Here is a 20,582-nt window from a genome sequence, read left to right as displayed (position 1 = left end):
GTTACTACTGCATGGAAGTTAATTGCCCCCTATAAATGATATGCAACTTCACCCTCCAGATAATCACACTAGCCAGGTGCAACATCAACCCTTGGAACCCACCAGACAGAGACGGTGCATATGAATGGATAACCAGCATCATCTACACCAGCAGGACACCACTTCCCTACTCTCAACTGAATGTAGTTATATATTTAGTTATTTGCTTAAGATCACATTCAGGAGGACACCTCCATTAGCCACTACCCCAGTGGCTTGGAACTGGAAAGTAGCAAGGACTCCCATACTCCACTTGAAGAATAATGGGGGAGAAAATGCAGTGAAGAATCTGGAGGAATACAAACACTGGAGACAATTCAATGGGTGACCTTATTTTGAAAAGCAGACTGCTGCAGATTTATTTAATCTAAGGGACAGCAGGGATGAGCATCTATCCCCTTCTGCTTTACCCATGAAATTCCATGAGTTATTACGATCCAGAATGGGCATATCCATGAAGCAAATATATTAAGAGGGAAAATCTATGAGTGATCTTGTGGGACATCCCATCTCAACAGTGTGTATTATATACCATGGAAATATAGCCTTTATGATAGCAGCATGGCTACACAGTGCAGATATGTAATGCATGAAGTGTACCTGGGCAAGCAAAACTCGGAACAGAGCAGGATCCTAATAGTAAAAAAGGAACATGTCCCTGAAAGAAAGTAAAATGTATATCAAAAGAGAACTTACTCAGTCAATGTCTCACTGAAGTTTGAAGAATGGTGATAGGTGGAAGATAGTATCCCGATGAGGAAGAAACAGCCACCCAATGCAAAGAGTAGTAGATGAACGTATAAGTATTCCACATGCCCGCTTGAAGAATGTCCTCCAATGGACGATGGAAGTGAGACACCATGGAAAAGGTAAGGTGCCTGATTTGATGTGACAACACCTGGAACAGATTTCAGGAAGAAGAAGACAAGGGAGATGGAGAGGCAGCACAGAGTCAGAGTTGAAGTAGTCGAGGAAACTGACCAGTATAGAACAATCAGAAGAAACTGATATGGAGTAGCATGGATAATTGAAATCACCCTGGGAATAATACAGATGGGAGGATAAACATTAAAGTATTGATTGGTTCAATCCTGGCTGAATGCATTTGACAGCTAGGGCTTGTGGAGGAGGAACTTGGCATTGAGAAAGGTGGCAAATGTATCCAGATGAAGCATACCCCACTGTTAGCTTAGCCACCAGAAAACATGAGGATTGAGAGACCACTCCATTGTAAAAACATTGTCCAGTCTGGAAAGATGATCCACCATGAGGTTGAAAGCACCCAGAACATGACATACCAAGAGATGTAGCTGAAGCATTTGGACCTAAAAGAAGTAGATCCAAAGTTTGACCACAAAGGGAATAAAAACAGATGCAAGCTTGATGATTGATATAAGCTACCACTGTAGAATTGTCAGAATGGATCATGACAATTCGATTCATAACTAGAGGAAGAAATTGATCAAAAGCCCATCATACCACCAGAAGCTTCAAGGTGTTGATGTGGTAAGACCATTTGGTCAAAGATAGTAGTCCAAAAGCCTGCTGATCGACCCACGCTCCCAACCAAGTAGGGAAGCATCAGTGAAGATATGCAAATCCAGGCGAGGATGAGGAAGTGGATCACCCAGTGATGTGTAGGTTTTGTTAAACCACCAATGCAGATCATTGACGAGGAAGGGTAATGGAAAAATCCAAGGTATCCTGAGCAAAATTCCATTGGTCATGCAGAGTCTGCTGAAGAGATTGCACATGTGCCCAACCCAATGGGATAAGAGTTTCCATAGAAGCCCATATCCCCAAAGGTGATAGAACCTCATGAGCAGTAGGAGAGGGAGCAGCAAGGGCATGGAAAACTGAAAGCTCCATTGAATGGAGTCAAAGAGAAGAAGGTTGGACCTAACTGAATTAGGAGTTGAAAAATACCCCAAAGTGGACAAGATACTAGATAGGTTACAGAAAAGACTTTTCTAACTTGATAATCCAATCCACTTAAACAGCTTCTGAAAGAAGGAGACAAGTGTAACAAAAAGATTCCATTTCGGAATGAGCTGACAGAAGCCAGAATTCCCACCATATGTGAACAAAATAGGTCAAACAAGCCCCTATTGGACTGGAACCCACAGGATAGTTCCCGGTACTGCTGGCAACGATGACACCTACATCAATAAAATGACAAACAGTGGAACGCCTAGTGGGTGGCACAGGTAACAGACAGGAAGGTGTCAGAAGTGGAATAGGAATAGGGGTTTGCAAGGGTTCAGATTGAGACAAATGAGCAACCTAGGACAAAAGGGTCGAATGTTGCCTCAGAGATTCCACATGATTCCAAAGTGTCAGGAATATCTCCAAAAAATGAACTGTTGGAGAAATGGAGACACCTACAAGTCCTAAACCTGGGCAAAATAGTATTTCTCCCCAGAAGATCCCAACAACAAAGAAAACATGTATGGAAAGAGAGAGCTGAGGAGAACAATCATGCCAGTGTCGAGGTAAAGAGGGAGAAGGTGTCCCCCCAAAATCTCTCAAGAGAATGGTGGAGTGCCTCAGAAAGGTGGTGTATGATGGACAAGTACCATAGGAGAGTTGTAACGATAAGATGAAAAATTGGACAGAAATGTCAGGGTCTGCCCTCCCCCAAACTGGCAGTATTGATGCTAACTGTTGAGAATCAAGAAAAGGGCAATCTGCCTGATGGTAAGCCAAAGCAAACTGATACATGGCCCATGGAGGGCGAAGCATGCTAGCATCAGCTCACAACTGAGAAACATATTGCTGAGCATAAACCCAGATGTCAGGAAAAGGAGGGAAAAGACAGTATTGAGAGGAAGGAGTGCCATGTAATAAGTAAGGTACAGGATTAGAGAAAATCGGGGAAAGGGATAAAATGGAACAAAGCTGATAAATCAGGTCTTAAAAAGGCTGAATTAGGACTGGCAGATTCCACAGGAGTGGGTAGGAAAGCACGGTATAATTGGGAGGAGGAAAAAGGCTGTCAAAATCCTCATCCTCATGAGCAGGTTTGGCTTGTTCAGGAGAAAGTCAACCAATACTGGGAGAAGGTCGACTCAGATAGTGAACAATCTCCCGACGAATAAAGGCTGAAAATTACTCAGTCAAGTTCCCCCAAACTGAAGCCTGTGTATGTGTGGTAAGAGCAGGTAGCATAAACTCCAAAATAGTCATATTAACTTCGGTATTCATCATGAGCAGGGCACAAGCAAAACACATGTTGACTGTAGCACTGCTGAACAAGAAGTGATAGTTTGATACAATCAAATAGGGGAGCCACATGCATCAGGCGATTGTGTCACACCCCTATTGGTGGAGGGTTGTCCCATGGTGAGTTGCATGTAAGACACAGTGAAATCATGATAACTGGACGTAAGTGGGAGTGCAAGGCTTGTGGCATGGGAAAAAAATGATTGCATATAGAGAGCAGCACTGAACGAGAGTAGCTATATATATGCATGAGCACAGGTAATGTACCATATCAGAAATTCAACCTTACACAATTAAACAAACTTGCAATAATCTCATGTTTGGCATATTTTGTCAAAAAATAATAATTAGGCTATATATTTGCTAAGAGTATTATTGCAAAAAATCTTTTTACATGCCAGTATTATTATTTCTTTTCTTGAGATAAATATATACATACATACATATATCTTTTAGGATAGTATGATCTTTATTTCCGAACTTTTGACATAAATACAAGAATGATACTAATAACATGCTACATTAAATGTTCTAGTAGAATTTACTTTATAGAGTTAATGCATATTAAGTTTTTGTCTGTCAACACATTGACAAATATAAGTACCAACCATTTGGAAGGCAGATTGAGTATGGGTTTCCCTGGAACCCTTGTGGGCAGTAACATGCATAGCTTCCTTCCAGATTCATGCAAATAGCATCAAGTCCACAAGGTTGCTTATCTCTAAACTCTGTACATTCATTAACATCTGAAATGTAGGAATAAATATACCAAAGGTTTTGATATGCATAAGAAAACTTGATATTCTAAAATAAAAAAATGTCTTTCGATTGGTAGCTTGTGTGATATTACATCACAATAAGACTAATAATAATTGTTATTGCATCTCTCTCTTTACTGGCTCTAAATACCAGCCTAAATTTTATATACTAAATCTTGTGTAGTACATTTAATTAAATAATCAAAATTTCCCTGTAAATATGAAACAACAATATTGGGATGAACCACAAAAAACGTTTTCACTTTAAAAATTCAAAATATTTTCAATGTTTCTCAGTGTAACAAAATGAAAAAGTTATTGTGTAAGTAATAACTTTTCAGTATTAATGTAAGAAAAGCAGTTCATTAAGTTTGTTTGTTTGTTTGTTTTTAATTATGCACAAAGCTACACAAGGGCTACTGTGCTCTGCCGACCACGAGTATTGAAACCCGGTTCATAGTGTTGTAAGTCCGAAGACATACCGCTGTGCCACTGGGGGCAGTTCATTAAGTACACTCTTACTTTATGCACTATTTCAACTAATACATATATATATATATATATATATATATATATATATCTACACTTAAAATACAAAATTTATAATAGTTCAATACTTTACAAAATTTCTACTTGCAGTTTTTCTGGCTGTTAAAGAATTATCTCTAAAACTTTTTTACAGCAGTAGCGAAAAGCAATATGTGTAAACATTTCCTCATGGAAAACAGAATCATACATTTATATCAAGAACTAGAAATCATAAAAAATTATCAGAGTTTAGTTCTTACCTCTACATTTTTGTGTAACAGGATTTATTACATAACCCCTTTTACACACACATTTTGGAAGGCTCTCTACAAGAACACATTCTTCCTTTGGCCCACAAGGTTTAGAAGCTGAGCAGGTACTGGTCATCTCTGTATAGTGTCAAAATATTTGTAAACATTTTGATTACAAAAGTACTCATTATTTGAAATGAAATATCAGTATGTAAGTCTGTAAACACAATAAATGTGAATAAATTGTCTTGTTAGCTTTATTCTCTGTTCTTACTTGCTTACTTTAGAAATATGTAATATGAAATATAGAATTTTTCAACCGATTTCCTTTGCATGATAACAAACATTAAACTTAAAGTTGGGAAAATATCTTTAACCACAGATGTATACTTACAATTATTGCTAAGATATAGAGAAAAAGTGTGAATTCTTTACCCATGTATATTGTACTGCATTAACCAAGAAGTGTTAAGAAATAATATTCATACGAAACAAAATATCATATCCTCTCTCTCTTACCACGAGAAAAACAATTCTGATATGGATCCCCAAAAAACCCTTGAGGACAAACACACTCAAATGATCCTGGCACATTGCGACAAACTGCTTCTCTTCCACAGGTATTTTCACTGGCACTGCATTCATCAATGTCTGAAAGAAAACATATGTTTAGAGTTTTTTCTATAGTTCTTTAGATCAATTTTTGGTATAACTTAGAAACAGAAACAATTTTGCTATTAAGCCTATTAAGCTGAAAAAAGTTCCATTTACTCTCTTTTTTTTATTTCCTCGATGTTTCATAAATTGAATTAGTTGATATTTATTTTCATGTTTAAGTGCCTTTTGAGAATTTTCTTGAGTTCTTTTGCATTCAAAATATCTATACCTACATCTCTTCCCAAATACATACAGGTTTATATACAAAACTTTGGTACTGATAACATCATTTTTCAGCTGACTTCCTAATGTTGGAGGTTGCCTCTTAAAACTAAATATTAATGATTTCATCAAACTCAGTTATATATTAAAAAAAGGCTTCCACTTGTTGAATTCTTCTTTTAGTTTATTTCATAATACATTTAATCTACTTAAAACACTAAATACTCAAGTATAAAAAAAAACAGCAACAGATATATCTATTTAGGATAGGCTTAAACTCATAATATTTTTATCATGATTACATACACACATGGTAGTTCAATTATGCTGTATTTTTGACTTACATTTAAAACTCTGAAACAAAAAGCAACTTTGTGCAACCTTACATTTTCAAAATAAACTAAACACACTAAAATTAATAACATTTCAAAATAAAGCCATTGTATTTCATCTATCTAATCAAGAATATACTTACCCAAACATCCTGGAAGACTGTTGCTTCGACCTGTATATCCTGGGGAACACACACAGATTGGATGGCCTGTAGGATCTAACTGGCATTTAGCACTGTCTACACAGAATATTGCATCACAAGGGTCTAAACGTAATAAAAAAATATGTAATTATTTTTCATTACAACTACCTAATATATCTAAAACTAAATGTTAACTTAGAATAATCGTAAAAATAAAACTTTTTTTTATAACAGAATACTGGGTGTCTTCATTTTCTATTTGTCTTGATTACCTATTTACACAAAAATTCGGTTAACAATTTATACTTTCATTTATTTCAGGATTAACAAATTCTAAGTTGAGCTGGATAAATCAAACCAGTTTCAGTATTATTCAGTATTGAATGAACATCTGCTACAATTGTTTTAACAATTTCTACAAAATCACAAATTTAAAGTACAAAGAATAATTCCAAACTTATTATAAAAATCCTTTATACATAGAAGTACTACAAATGAGGTTTACTTACGTTTACAATCATCTCCAAAATTAGGAGAAGGACAGAAACACCACTCATTCTGGCACAGTGCATTTCCTGGGCAATCAGTATTTTTCTCACAGCTAATTACAGGATAACCTGACAGACAAAAAGCTCTATTAAATGGAACAATATTCATAGGTTCTAAAAAAATAATTGAAAATAACTAAAAATATTTCAGTCATCAAATTATAAAATAAACAGACTATAACTAATATAGAATATTTTCAAATAAAAAATGTGGCTGCTGAATCTTGCCTTGGTTAATGTGGATGTGAGGGGGCTCAATGTAGATCAAAAATATATGTTACAAAAGACTGAAAGATGATTAGAATGTCTCTTCTGCATTTGTTGTTTATGGACTTAATAGGTGGCATAAGTACAGTGTTGTAGATCAAAACCTTCTTTAGTGAGTGTTGTTTTGCAGGATGTGAGCAGAAACAATTTGAATACAAAGTAAAAATTATAAATTAACATGTCTAAATAATAGTGGGGTAATGTTTTTATTTAGATGTGTTAATTTATCCTTTATTATCTTTAATCTGAATTATAGCTAACACAGTCAATTGTAAAAGTACATATTTGAGGAAAAACAAACTTACAAAACAATGAATTGCACATGTATATGGGCAGACCAATCAAAGTATTTTATGTAACTTCTGATAAAAGCAAACAACCTACATTTATTGGAACTTAAAATTAACTCAGTAAATAATGTAGCTAATTCAATATAGTGAACAAAAGGAAAGCTTATAATAAGAGTACATTGATTCCTTAGTTGGATTTCCTCACTGTTATGAAGGTTTTTGTTAGAACTGCTAGCATTAAAGCATTTAATGAACAGTTGACATTAATTATAAAACTTAAAAAAGCACACTTCAAAGAAATTCAAAGAAATAAACAATAAATTATTACACCTACAGCAAAACACATAATGATTACAATGTTCTTGTATTACTGAAAAAATAATAAAAAGATCAGATTGTAATCTGTGGGTTCAATACCACTATTATTAGCCTGTTTATGATAATAAATGTTTTTCATAGTTTTGGTAAATATATACATGGATGGCCAAATAATATATAATAATCTAATAAACTAACATTTCTTAAAAGGATCTCCTGTTGTCCCTGATGGACACCGACATTCAAAACTTCCTTCAGTATTAGTGCAGGTGGACGAAACACCACATCTTCCATTGGGTCCAAAGGCTTGGGAGCACTCATTAATGTCTGACAAAAAAAAATAGAGTGGAAGGTAATTTTTACTCCAGAACATGGTTACCTCCGTTTTCTGTTGTTGTTGGGTAAAATCACTCTTATAATGAAACTTTATAAATATCTTTTTTTTAGTTAATAAGTTCTCCCTAGAAATTTTAAAATCTGTTAAGTACTGTTTTTTAATTGTGTTAAGTTTTTCACCTAAATCCTTCCAACATAATTTGCTTGTTAGCACTTTCCTCTACAACTACACTTGTAACTATCATAGAGAAATTAAAGTTGTGAATTTCTATTACAACAAGATGAAAAGCTATAAGAAGAAAATATTTTCAAGATGAGGTTATTGTTTGAGAAAATTATTATTTTAAGACGAATCTTACAAAGTAAACATACTGCATCTTCTCCTCTGATTGGAATTCTGTCAAGAGAATCTTACCTTGACACCTAACTCGAGCATTTCCAGTATATCCTGGAGGACAAGAACATGAATATCCCCCAAGAGAGTTGTCACAGAGGGCTCCAGCTCCACACTGACCACTCACACCATATGCAGCATCACATTCGTTTATATCTGAAAATAAGGTTTAATTTCTAGTTTGTCATGTACATATAAGCTTTAGTTATTTTTTCTATTAATTTATTTAAGAAAATAATGTTTAGGGACATGAAAAGGACCTATTGGTCCATCTAGGCTGTCCCATCCTCTAAACTAAACTAAAACTGTTAAATAAAAAAACCTCAAAGCCAGTCCTTATCATTCATATAGTTATCAAGCTTTCTCTTAAACACACTTAAATTTACTGCCTCCACAACAACTGAAGGCAACCTATTTCAAAGGCCAACTACCCTGTTAGAAAAATAAAACAGTTTTAGCTGAAGATGACTCCTACCCTGCCAAAATTTATATTTGTGTCTCCTGGTCCTACCATTCTCACCATTACGTATGAAAAAATATGATGCATCAACCCAGTCAATTCCCTTAGCAATCTTAAACCCTTCAATCAGATCTCCTCTAACTATTCTTTTTTCAAGAGAAAATTTCAGAGATCTTAACCTCTCCTCGTATGACAACCCCTACATCTCGGGCACCATTCTAGTAGCCCTCCTCTTAACTCTTTCCAAAAATTCAATGTCCTTCCTAAAGTAAGGAGCCAAGACTGAACACAATACTCCAAGTGTGACATATACAATGAAGTTATAACTTCTTTAGACTTGCATTCAATATTTCTGTAGATACAACCTAAAATCCTATTTGCCTTACCACTAGTAATAGCACACTGCTTGGGTGGCTTAAGAGACTGATCAACCACTACACCAAGATCCCTTTCTTTAATAACACTGTTAAGGTTACTCCCATTCAAATTATACTTGTAATGCAAATTATGATAATTCACATGCATTATATTGTATTTATTATAATTAAAACCCATCTGCCAGTTATTCACCCAACTTACTAAATGATCTATATCTATTTGTAAAGAAGAAGTATCTTCCTCACAACCAGCAATACCGAAGACCTTTATTGCAATAATTATAAAGTGCAATTCAGTATTATGTAATAAACTGCAAAATTTAAATAAAATATACTTTTTACAGGCATAACATTGGTTTAAAAATGGGAAGATGGAAAAACAGTTGCTATACACTGTACAGAAACACACCCTACATGACTCTTGTGTAAATACCTCTGGCATTGGTTTCTGTCGGATCATACTGCAACTGATAAGAAATTTAGCCTATAATAAAATACTGCTGTTGAAATGTGAAGGGGATATACTCATCCTATCCTTTGCTTAAATTATGTCTATGATTTCCAACATCATCTGCAATCCTCTACCTTAAAAAGTTTTAGTTATCAAAGTTGGTGAATTTTAAAAGAAATACAATTTAGAATTTAGTCATTATTTGAACTATAAAAAGACCCTAATCAGATATGCTTAACAATAACAAATCCAACTCAAAACCTACAGTGTATACTATTCACAATTTTTTGGGGGTACACAAACAGATCATCAGTCAAAAACTCATCTAATTCTACAACAGAAATTTTTTTATGAACTATGTGCAGAAAATATTATTTTGGAATAATATAAATATATTGAATACACTAGTTCTAAAAATTTAGTCAATTAGATATATGCAAATATATTATTGAAATAATCATTTTTGGAAATTAAAGACAAAAATAACTTTTTAACATTTCTTAACTTTCATGTAAATTTACATTTTGTGTATTAATGAAACATCTTCATAAGATTAACAGAGACTATTGCAACAAAAGACCATGAACAAAACCTGTATCTCAATACCTTCACAATATCTAAATGGATCTCCAGTGAAGCCAGGAGGGCATGCACAGTTATAGCTGCCCAGTAAATTGGTACAGATTGCTCCTTGTCCACAAAGTCCAGATGGTCCATGAATACTGTCACACTCATTTACATCTTAATAAAACACAGTTTAACCACATATCATTTTTTATTCTTATGGTTACAAACAACAAATTCATATGGTATTACCATAGTAAGATGAAAAATTGCCTAAAGACTATATTAATGCCATAAAAACATGTTTTAATCATACAGCATGACTCTGATTTTTGCAACTGTATTTGGTAGTTATATACTGTGATGTAATTCACATTATCAGTGATTTATGCTAGTACTTTAAAATCTCACAGGATGACTTAAGGATACAAAATCAACCAATCAGCAATACCTATGACAGATCATTCCACATAGATATTTCAATGAAGTTTAATACCTTAATATAATATCACCTTCTAAGTATTGGTAAGCCATATTATATATGTTACCAATTTGTAGAATGATTAAGTACTTATGTTTGTTTTATAATTAAACATTATACTCTCTCTTTTTGTCTACTTTAAACATGCTGTTTATTTTTCTGGTAAATTTTCCTTTATTATTCAAGAGTATTACAGTAGTAATTGTTCCTGTATTAAGTTGTATATTACATACATCTAACCAATTATTTACATTTAGGATAAACTAAACAATATGAAAATATTTTCTCACAAGAGTTCCTGTGTATTTTAGTGCTATATCATGGAATGCTTTATAAAAATACATCTCATTGCCATACAAGTATTGCTGAAATTTATTAAACACAGAAAAAGTTCAATAACAACACCACATTGTAATTTTATTAAATTACTCCTACAGTATATTTGTACCAGTCATTTAAAATTACTGTATGAATCCTATAATTATTCTAAAATCCTATTGTGTGTTTGTATTATAACTGTATAAGTATTGTATGAATTTCACAGTAAATCTACAATGGTCATAACAGATTACTATAATAATCCTATGCAGAATTGGGAGAACTCTTATTAAATTATTTCAACAACATTCAGATATATAAATGAACATGTGAAAGTGCATATTTCTAGTTGTTCCCAATTTACTATAGAGATTCATTATTTTTACTTTAAAAGATGGGTTTTACAAAAGATAATGTTACAGTCAAATTATCACTAAAAAATATCAATAGCTTATGTCATATTATGAAATAAACAATAGATAAATAAAATACATTTGTTCTTTTACTTGTTTAACCAATGTTTTTCTGTGTTCAAAAACAGCTGGTAGAACACTGTTCAGAAAAATATATGAAAAAAGCATACCAATACAGCCAGCTTTTATGTCTGAAGGATCAAAGGTAAACCCACGATCACAAATGCAGTTGGCCTCTTGTCCATTGACTCGACATGTAGCATGGGGACCACAATCAATGCCATCACAAGGAGCTGATAGGTCAATCACCAGAATAATTTATTTAACAAATTTAAACTTTATTTGAAAAAAATATACAAAAATTATACAGAGAGAATATACATTAGCATTAAACCCTTAGCTGTATGTTGTTTATTTTTAACTTAACAAGGAAATATTAATAACAAATGAACTAAATAGCATATTACCAGAAGAAATCATCATTTCAAAAAAAAAAGTATGAACTTAAACAGTTCATTAAAATTATACTAGAATTTTTTCATGAGATTTATCCTAAAACTGCAAAGAAACTAAATAAGGAGAGATGCTGAGAGTTATAAAAAGTCATTTTTTCAAATGTCTCTGGGGAAAGGAAAATTTCTATTATTGAAAGAATGCTTAAATGATTCTTGTTTACAAATGAAATATTAAGGCAGAAACCGAAAATTTAAAGGCCTCTGAGTATGATTTCTGATTTGTTACAATGCTGGAATTCTTGTTAAGGTTCATTTTGAAATATTTTTTGAAAAACTGATAATTATCATTTGGACATTTTTTTGTCTTGATAACTTTGTAGAAATTTTTGATAATGCTTCTAATTTTTTAATTATTTTTTGAGTGAGAGCATTTTTTAAATTTCTGCTGAATGCTTTTGGCAAGATGTTGTACAAAAGACTAGTCAAGTTTTTATATTGTTTTTATAATATTGAAAAAAATGATCAAAATGTACTTAAGCCTTGCTTTATTGACAGGCAGAGAAGAGTGCAATGGAGTTTTTAAGAGTTGTGACTTTTGTAAATATTTTTATGTCTTTATTAACAGAATACATGAAACACATTTTATGTAAAGGAATGGCTATAGGATTAAAGAAATATCAATTTGAGTTATTGTGGAAAATGCCTTGAAATGCTCCCTCACTGTTTAATTCACACATCTTTCTGAGGTCAGTGAGCATTACAGAGGTAATCATCAGATGCAAATCTACTAAATAGTTTTTAAATTACCTTTTCACACACATCCAGGAGTAGTTCTGATTTTTGTCATACTCATTTCTGCATTTATGTTTTATGTATATATATGTTTTTATATAATTTGTGCAGTTGTTTAGTCCTATGCATTGCAAACAATAATAGGATAAAACATAAGAACTAGTATGGTGACTAAATGACTCGCAAGAATTCAACTCTTCTCAAAATATAGATTACTTACTTTCTTCTTTAAAAGTGTTACTAAAAAGTTTAACCTTAAGTAAAAGTCTAACTATTTTACATGAAATATGCAGTTTTCTGTAAGATACTGAAAATTTTTGTCATTTGCTTCCCAACTTTAAATGTGGTATATAAAAGAAATACCACAACAAATATTTTAGTTAAAAACAGACTGATATGTACACAGACAAGCAACTTTAGCATCACAAGTTGATACATTTGACATTAGCACCAGATGAGAATTTTCCATATACACACTCATGACATGTATTGAAATAGAAAAAAAATGTAGGTTACACCAAATGTTAAAGTTCACAGAGTTGTTTTCAAGGTACTATATTAGAAGGACAAATTCCCTATGAGTATTTTCTACAAGAGGAGTTATCCACAATAAATGGTTAAATGTTTTAGCTATTGGTCCATGCCTAAACAAAAAAAGGTACATTTAAAATCATATTTTAGAGAGAAACCAATTAAAATATTAGTGTAACCAGTTGAGTAATATCCAGTTCATACAGATAAGCTGTATAAGGAATTGTTACGACAGCGGAAGTCACGTGACGCTAATAACATGTCATGAGCTTCTAGAAAATTCATGTCCCTTCGTGAAGCCTCGAGTGTTTACTAGATTTTCGGTATTCTTATATATAAGACCACCAATAAGTGATGGCAACAATGTAATTGAATTGCAGACAGAGATAGAGATGACAATTGAGTCAAGCGCGTGAATTGTTCGTTCATTGTGAATTATAGCGTTTGTTTAAGTTATAGTGTGACTGTGGAAATTAAGTGTATTGCACCAGTTTTACTTAAGAAAGGACTTGTATCGCTAAAGTTTCTTCGGAAAGAATTTTTACGGAAAATTAACTAACGACCAGAGATGTAACAGAATGTTTAGGAATACTGCCAACTAAATATTATGCTACTTTAATATCTACTCATACACTGCCTACAGCTAGCATGAAAACATTTTGGATAAGTTAACAGTTTAAAAGCATAATACAAACTACACATCTTTTACATAAAATTCATATTTTGAGGCTTCTTAGATAATCTGGAAAAAATGTGTTTAAAATCATATATTCTTAGCATTTTTAATAAAAAATAGAGTTAAAATAATCAATCACAGTAAGCATTAACTTATACTTATTATGCAAATATTATATATATATATATGGAACCCATTCTATTATTTTAGGAATTTCAATGGAATACAAAATAATTTTTGAGCTCATTAATATAAAGATTCATCACACAAAGTATGCCAATCCACTAAATAAGTTTTTAAATTACCTTTGCATGGACTTTTGGAAGTGGGGCTGATTTTCACATACCCATTTCTACATTCACAACGGTAGTTACCCAAAGTGTTGCTACAAATAGCATTAAAGCCACACACATTTGGTATCTGACATTCATTGAAATCTGAAAATAGATAAAATATTATACATACTACATAATTTACTTCTTTATGCAAACATAACATTAATGAAAAATTAATATAACAATAATATTATATACATTGGCCTTCATAATTACATCAATCAAAAATAGTGAAGATAAATTAAAAGAAATTTGTTAAACATTAGCAATGTAAGTATGCTTCAGACTACATCTGATGATAAGAGGCCCAAGTTAGTTGAAAACTATTATAGGTGAAATGAATCTGAGTCTAGCATGTTAGAAAAAATATGGCTCATCACATTTTAACAATGTATCTCTGATTAATATGTATATATCAGATAACTTGATAATTTATCTGTATCACATTACTTGAGATATTTATAATATTTCCATTTACACAAACAAACATCATAACAATTAAGACAAAGTATCAATGAATGCCGAGATGAAAATTGTAAAATTTTACCAATACCATTTCTTACCAATTTAGCTAAGTATTAGGTTCATGTAGAACTATTTATATAGGGCTCAATCTGGTTTAATTCTAGAATAACTGGACCCCACCTGTTTATGAAATACATTTTACTAAACCATTTATGCACCAAAATTGCATTAGAGTCCATGACTTTATTGATTACAAGGTTCCTAATAACATACAAGTTACTAAAAAATACCATTGATATTTAAATTATTCCTGTTAACTGCTGCTGGTGTTCCCTATGTATTTTACATTAGATGAAATCTTCAGATACAACCAGTAATGTCAGATCATCCTATGATGTTTTTTTTTAATCTTGTATGTTGCTTAGATACTCTTTAAATGTCAGTTTAAGTAAATATCCAATGAATACAATAATAACAACAGAATTTTACAAACGAAGTTATAATGATTAACACCAGAATAATGTTCTTGTAATCTATCTTAGTGCTAATTTCATCAAATACATCCTAATATACTTGGTATCAAATTCAAAATGATGAAATTTATTTCATTAAACTTGATTCATGTTTTTAGGAATATTTCAAAGGTCACTGTCATGAAATTATAGTTAACTTTTAGTAAAGAAAAATATTTGCTTAATTATATCAAACTACACAACTACTGAAAAAGATATTTTGTATCTTTAAAATTATATAATAAAAACTTCTAAATTACCTCAAAAGGCATAAGAAATAAGAAGTCAGTCTGAGCTCCAGTTGTGTCACAAAACTTAATTTAATTTCTGCTTGAGATTGATCATTTAATTAATATTTGTATCATTTAACAAAAAATTATTTTATTTTACTTTCATATTAATTAAGTATTCTATTGTTAGATATAACTACGTCTACCTACAAATTAGCACAGAAGTGAAATTCAAGAATTGCAAAGTACTTTTTATAAAAACTTTGCTTCTTAAAATAGAAGTACACTAGCCCAGAAAGAGTTTTGCCCATTTTCAATAATTAAATTTATCATGTCTGAGTAATTATGTGTATGTCCTTCACAAAAGTACATAAACTGGCCTACATAAGTATTTGAAAACTGAATAATTATAATAATGAAATGAAATGCTACAACATGGTAGGTAACTTACCGACACATTCTATACCATTGATTCTATAACCTTTAGTGCATTCGCAATTCCTGTTCACACATTGTGCATTCTCAACACAATCGGTATCTTCCTGGCATCGCACTGTTACAGTTGCTAGAAACACACACCATAACGGGCATAACTTAAGTATATTTTAATTCACATACAAATAATGTATGTCAAAGCTCATGGTAACAAACATTAATATTGAACCTACATTCATCACATTTTCTTAATCAGTCTGACAACAATTCACTCTAATTTCACTACCAAACATTTGTATACATCTTGATTTCAATTATTTATAAGCCACATATAATTGCTTAATTACAAGAGACCTATGTGCAATAAATTTTTACTAAATTACCCCTTAAATTTAGGATGCAAAACACAAATAACTGACAATAAGTCAATAACTGAAATTATTATATGTAATGAATGATTTGATTGTGCAATCTTAGAAGGTATGTATTATCCTACAATTCCAATAACGTTCTTTTCTCCCATGTTGTTTACTACTATATATCTAGTTACAAATTTCTTCAAAATTATTTTTATTATAACAATTGTTTGTTTGAACTTAAGCACAAAGCTACACAATGGGCTATCCGTGCTTTGGCCACCACGGGTATCGAAACTCGGTTTCTAGCGTTGTAAGTCCGCAGACATACCGCTGTGCCACTGGTGGGCTATTAGAACAATACTTTAAACATGGTAGCAGACAACAAAGCCAAAAGAATTAAGTATATATTGTGCAAAAGATGGTAAGTACGAAAATAATAATAATTAATAGTAGAACTAACTAAATAACAACAACTGTAAGTAATTAATGACAATAATAAGAAAAGTATAAATTTAATAAAAGATAAATAAAACACTAAATATTGAACAAAGTTTTCATCTAGTATCTAAATGGGTTTTCTGTGTGCAATTAAGATTTATTTGCGAAGAAAACTTGAGACATATAAAATTAAAACTATACCAGAAAAACAAACCATTACAGCACAGAAATGCCTAAATGAATGTTAACTTAAATATTATTTCATGGAAATTGAAATTATCTTTATCTGCAAATGTATTCTCAACAGATACTCACCTCTTGACACCTTTAAGCTATCTTCTATGCGCGTCTGTCTTAGAGATTTACATGCCACTAGCCTTTAGCGATCATTTTTCGTGAATTGTGCTATTGCATAATGACATTTGCTCTCGTGAATCTTCACTCTTTGAAGAGGTAAGTAAGAAAATGTGCATCAGGAGTGGGTAGGATGGGTGGGTGGGAATTTATGTGAAGAAGTGAGTATCAATCAGAAATGCATTTTAAGGTAAGGAAAACGTTAACTTCCGAGACAATATCACACCTCTGCAAAAAGTTAAGTTAGAATTCCACGTTGAAGTGGTGAAGGGGCCAATGCAAACAATTACCTAAATTAATTCCTTTCAGAATGTGCCCCGAAGGAAGCCCATGGAGTGTGACACCCGAATGGCAAAGGCTCCATAGAGACACACCTGTTGGAGACTGCATCTCATCTCTACTAGGGTATACTCTTTGCCTGGGAATAAGGGAGGAAGAGGCAAACGAGTCCCATGTGTCACAGGGATAGGCAGAATAATACTCTGAGTATTTGCACACAAGAGATCAATGAGCTAATATGTGTATCATGGTTGGAGTGTGTTCAGACCATACCTTTGGTTCGCCGCAACTCTACTGTCAGACTTTACTGTACCAACATCAGCTGCAGAAGAAGGGTACAGTAGTCATGCCATAGAGAGTAGTATGGTGTGTGCACATTTCAACTCAAATAAACAGACATCACCTGTAGGAGAGAAGGACACAAGTGGCATGTGGTATAGCTATATGAGGGATGATCTGCACTGCACTGACAGTGTCACACCACTGCCTCACTTCCCACCATATTGGCACCCCTTGTTCTAGCCCCAGCTGTTAGATCGCAACTGGTGAAGATACTCCATGGTCCACCATCCCAGCAGCTAGGAACTGGTAAGTGGCAAAGGTCTCTCATGCTCCACTTGATGAAAAAAGAGAGGAGGAATTTGTAGCGGAAAGACTCATAGAAAATGCCCAGATCGCCATCTGTTCTTCAGTCCAGAAAGTTTTTACTGAATACAGTGCACTGAGTGATCATGTAATTCTATCTTAAAAAGGCAGCAAGCACGAGCCACTGGTGCAGGCAGAACACCCTCCCCCCAGTGCTGTTTTTTAAATGGTAAAATGGGTATGGTCTGGATTGGATAATAGACAGATATGTAGATACACCATTAAGGTACCTCAGGTGGTCTTGCAGAACACCCCATCTCACCGTGGGCATATAAGAAACCAAGGTAGATGTTATGAAAGTTTCCATTATCCTGGCTCATTGTGGATTTTGGGAAATAAGTATACCCTGGGAGGTACCACCAGCCACCTAACAAGTTCCCATAAGCAAATGTTGTAATAAAGACAAGATAAAGATACTCACCAGCCTAGAGACTGTGGGTACTCTATAGACTGATGAACAGAAGCAGGCAGTAACCTTTGAGAGATGAGACAGCCAGATGGTGAAGACAGTGGGCAACAAAGGTGTGAGGAGTAGGCCCCATGACCACCTGAAGGATCTTGTCTAGCGGCCATTGGAAATGCAAGGTGAGGAATTGAGTGAGGTGATGCATCTCATGGAATGAAATGTGAAACAGCCTGTGAGCATCAACCCTCAATGAGAAGCAGACTAAATGTAGTAGTCAGACCCAAACTGTAAGAGTAAAAGGACAAATGTCCCTGGAGGAAGAATAATACCAGGGAATGAAGAGTCAGTGATAGGAGCCTAGGAAGTATGAGGTATGAAATAAATAGCAATGAACGGCACAAACAAGGCACAATGGCCTATTCAGGTATGATTAATTGTAGAGAAATAGAAGGCAGTGAAATAGGAAAGAAAAGTAGTCACCTTCCCAAGTAGCCAATGTCTTAGGAAGGAAGGACTTGTCAGTATAAATAAGAATATAAAAGTGATGGAAGAGAGTAGAGGGAGAATTGATAGTATGAATATCCAAACATTGGTGACCACATGCAGAAAATAAGAGAAAATAGGTCTTGAGACAAAGATGGTATAAGGTGGCAGTTGCCAATAGTTCAAAAGGTTTATGAGTCAGAGTGAACAAATGACATTGAGGTCTCAATCAGGCATGGGAGCAGGGCGAGGAGGTCTATGGAGAAAAAATGAATGGAAGAAAGTAAAGAAAATTGGTAAGGAAAACACCTTGCAGTATTGAGAAAGGTAAAATGTGGTTGACTAGGCTGTGTGATAACAGGCAATAGTAGAGACAGCTATTCCATGGTAAAACAGCCAGGCAGAGAAAAGAGGAGAGATGGTTGGGAATAGCAGAAAGGAGATGTATGGACCAACAGCAAAAGAAAGGCCACTACATTTGTAGATGGATAAAGTGGAATGGAAACAGGAATGAGAAAGGAAAAAGGCTACACAATTGGAAAGTCTGGTTCTAAGGGCGACGGACCAAATAAAACCCAAATGTAAAGGAGGAGGGATGAGCTCCCTTGATGGAACAGTGACATGTGAGGTTGAAACAAGAGAGACTGTCAGAAGTTTGAGCACGTTGATATGGAGAGAGGATTCATCCTTGGTTCATGTGTCTCATGTGAAACTGTCGTTCAGAGATGATCCCCAACCAGAAAGGGAAACATCAGTGAAGAGGTGCAGGTCTGGTTTGGATGGAGGTAGTGGAACACAAATGGTGATATTGGATCAGTTGATCCACCAAGACATATTCTCAAGTAGAAGAAGGGATGAGTGAACCAGTGAGGTCAAAGGTTACCATGAGTGGTTCTATTGGTCATGTAAATACCACTTTAGAAGGTGAATATGTGCACGATCTAAAGGGATAAGCAGTTCCAGTGAAGCCATCGTTTCCAAAAGGATTATAACCTCTCACACAGTATGCGTAGGAGAGGTGCAAGTCCTAGTAACAAGGAGTTCCAAGGCTCGCAGACAGATGGGAGAAGGTTGAACATAGCTGAGAAAGAAGTTGAAGAACATGAAAAAACACTCCTAGGAGAACAAGATACTATGTGGGAATGAGGAAACACTGCCTCCTTGAGACATTGTAGATAGATGGGATCGGGTGAAAAATGAAAGGAAAGAGACGAGGGCTGAGAGGAGAAGGGGAAAAGACCTGGAGAGGAAGTCCATGAGTAAAGCTAGAGTAACCCATTTGTTTACAGAAAAATGTGACCACGGGATCTGAAAAGCTTGATGAGTTTGATGCCAGGTAGAAGAGGAAGGTCGTGAAATGGGAATCGAAACTAGATCGAGGTACAGAGGTGGAGGGTTGGGTTTGGGACATTCTGGAAACTAAGGATAAAAGTGAGGGTTGATGATGGGTAGCCTTCACCTGAATTCAAAAGAATCAGAAATACTCCAAAAAACTTCAGGGTGAAGAAAGGGGGCTAGGTGAAGATCTTTAGAAAAGAAGAAGGAAGTTGAACCTGAAAAAGGTGAGTATCCCTACAAAACAACTCCCAGGAACAATGGGCCAAGTGAATGGAGAAATGGCAAAAGAAGAAGAACAGGTTATTGAGAAGAAGGGAACAAGAATCGTCCAAAGCATCCTCTGGGGTATGGTGGAGTGCCTCAGATGTGAGGTGTAGAGAGGAGAGATAAATAAATATAGTAAGAAGGTCTAGACAAAGATGGGAGTATTGAGCACTGGATGGTGGAGCCGATGTCAAAGAGTCTACCCCCCCCCCCAAA

General features: G+C 34.1%; 1 protein-coding gene across 1 annotated transcript in view; it reads right to left on the bottom strand.

The window, feature by feature from the left end:
- LOC106464512 (neurogenic locus notch homolog protein 1-like) overlaps positions 1 to 18,195 on the bottom strand; it is a gene marked incomplete at its 3' end in the record, with an annotated part of 45,462 nt that extends 27,267 nt beyond the window's left edge. The window contains exons 1-12 of the mRNA XM_022392248.1: positions 18,138 to 18,195; positions 15,817 to 15,930; positions 14,129 to 14,260; positions 11,540 to 11,662; positions 10,200 to 10,334; positions 8,327 to 8,461; positions 7,774 to 7,902; positions 6,662 to 6,769; positions 6,153 to 6,275; positions 5,318 to 5,449; positions 4,808 to 4,936; positions 3,870 to 4,007 (exon numbers count right to left, since the gene is read on the bottom strand). Of these exons, the coding sequence (XP_022247956.1) occupies positions 3,870 to 4,007; positions 4,808 to 4,936; positions 5,318 to 5,449; positions 6,153 to 6,275; positions 6,662 to 6,769; positions 7,774 to 7,902; positions 8,327 to 8,461; positions 10,200 to 10,334; positions 11,540 to 11,662; positions 14,129 to 14,260; positions 15,817 to 15,930; positions 18,138 to 18,195 (1,456 nt within the window). The remainder of the gene's footprint in view (positions 1 to 3,869; positions 4,008 to 4,807; positions 4,937 to 5,317; positions 5,450 to 6,152; positions 6,276 to 6,661; positions 6,770 to 7,773; positions 7,903 to 8,326; positions 8,462 to 10,199; positions 10,335 to 11,539; positions 11,663 to 14,128; positions 14,261 to 15,816; positions 15,931 to 18,137) is intronic.
- Between the last annotated feature and the right edge of the window lie 2,387 nt (positions 18,196 to 20,582).

This window comes from Limulus polyphemus, unplaced genomic scaffold (genome assembly GCF_000517525.1).
Source record: "Limulus polyphemus unplaced genomic scaffold, Limulus_polyphemus-2.1.2 Scaffold1672, whole genome shotgun sequence".
NCBI lineage: Eukaryota > Metazoa > Arthropoda > Merostomata > Xiphosura > Limulidae > Limulus > Limulus polyphemus.
This window is presented reverse-complemented; position numbering and strand designations above follow the sequence as displayed.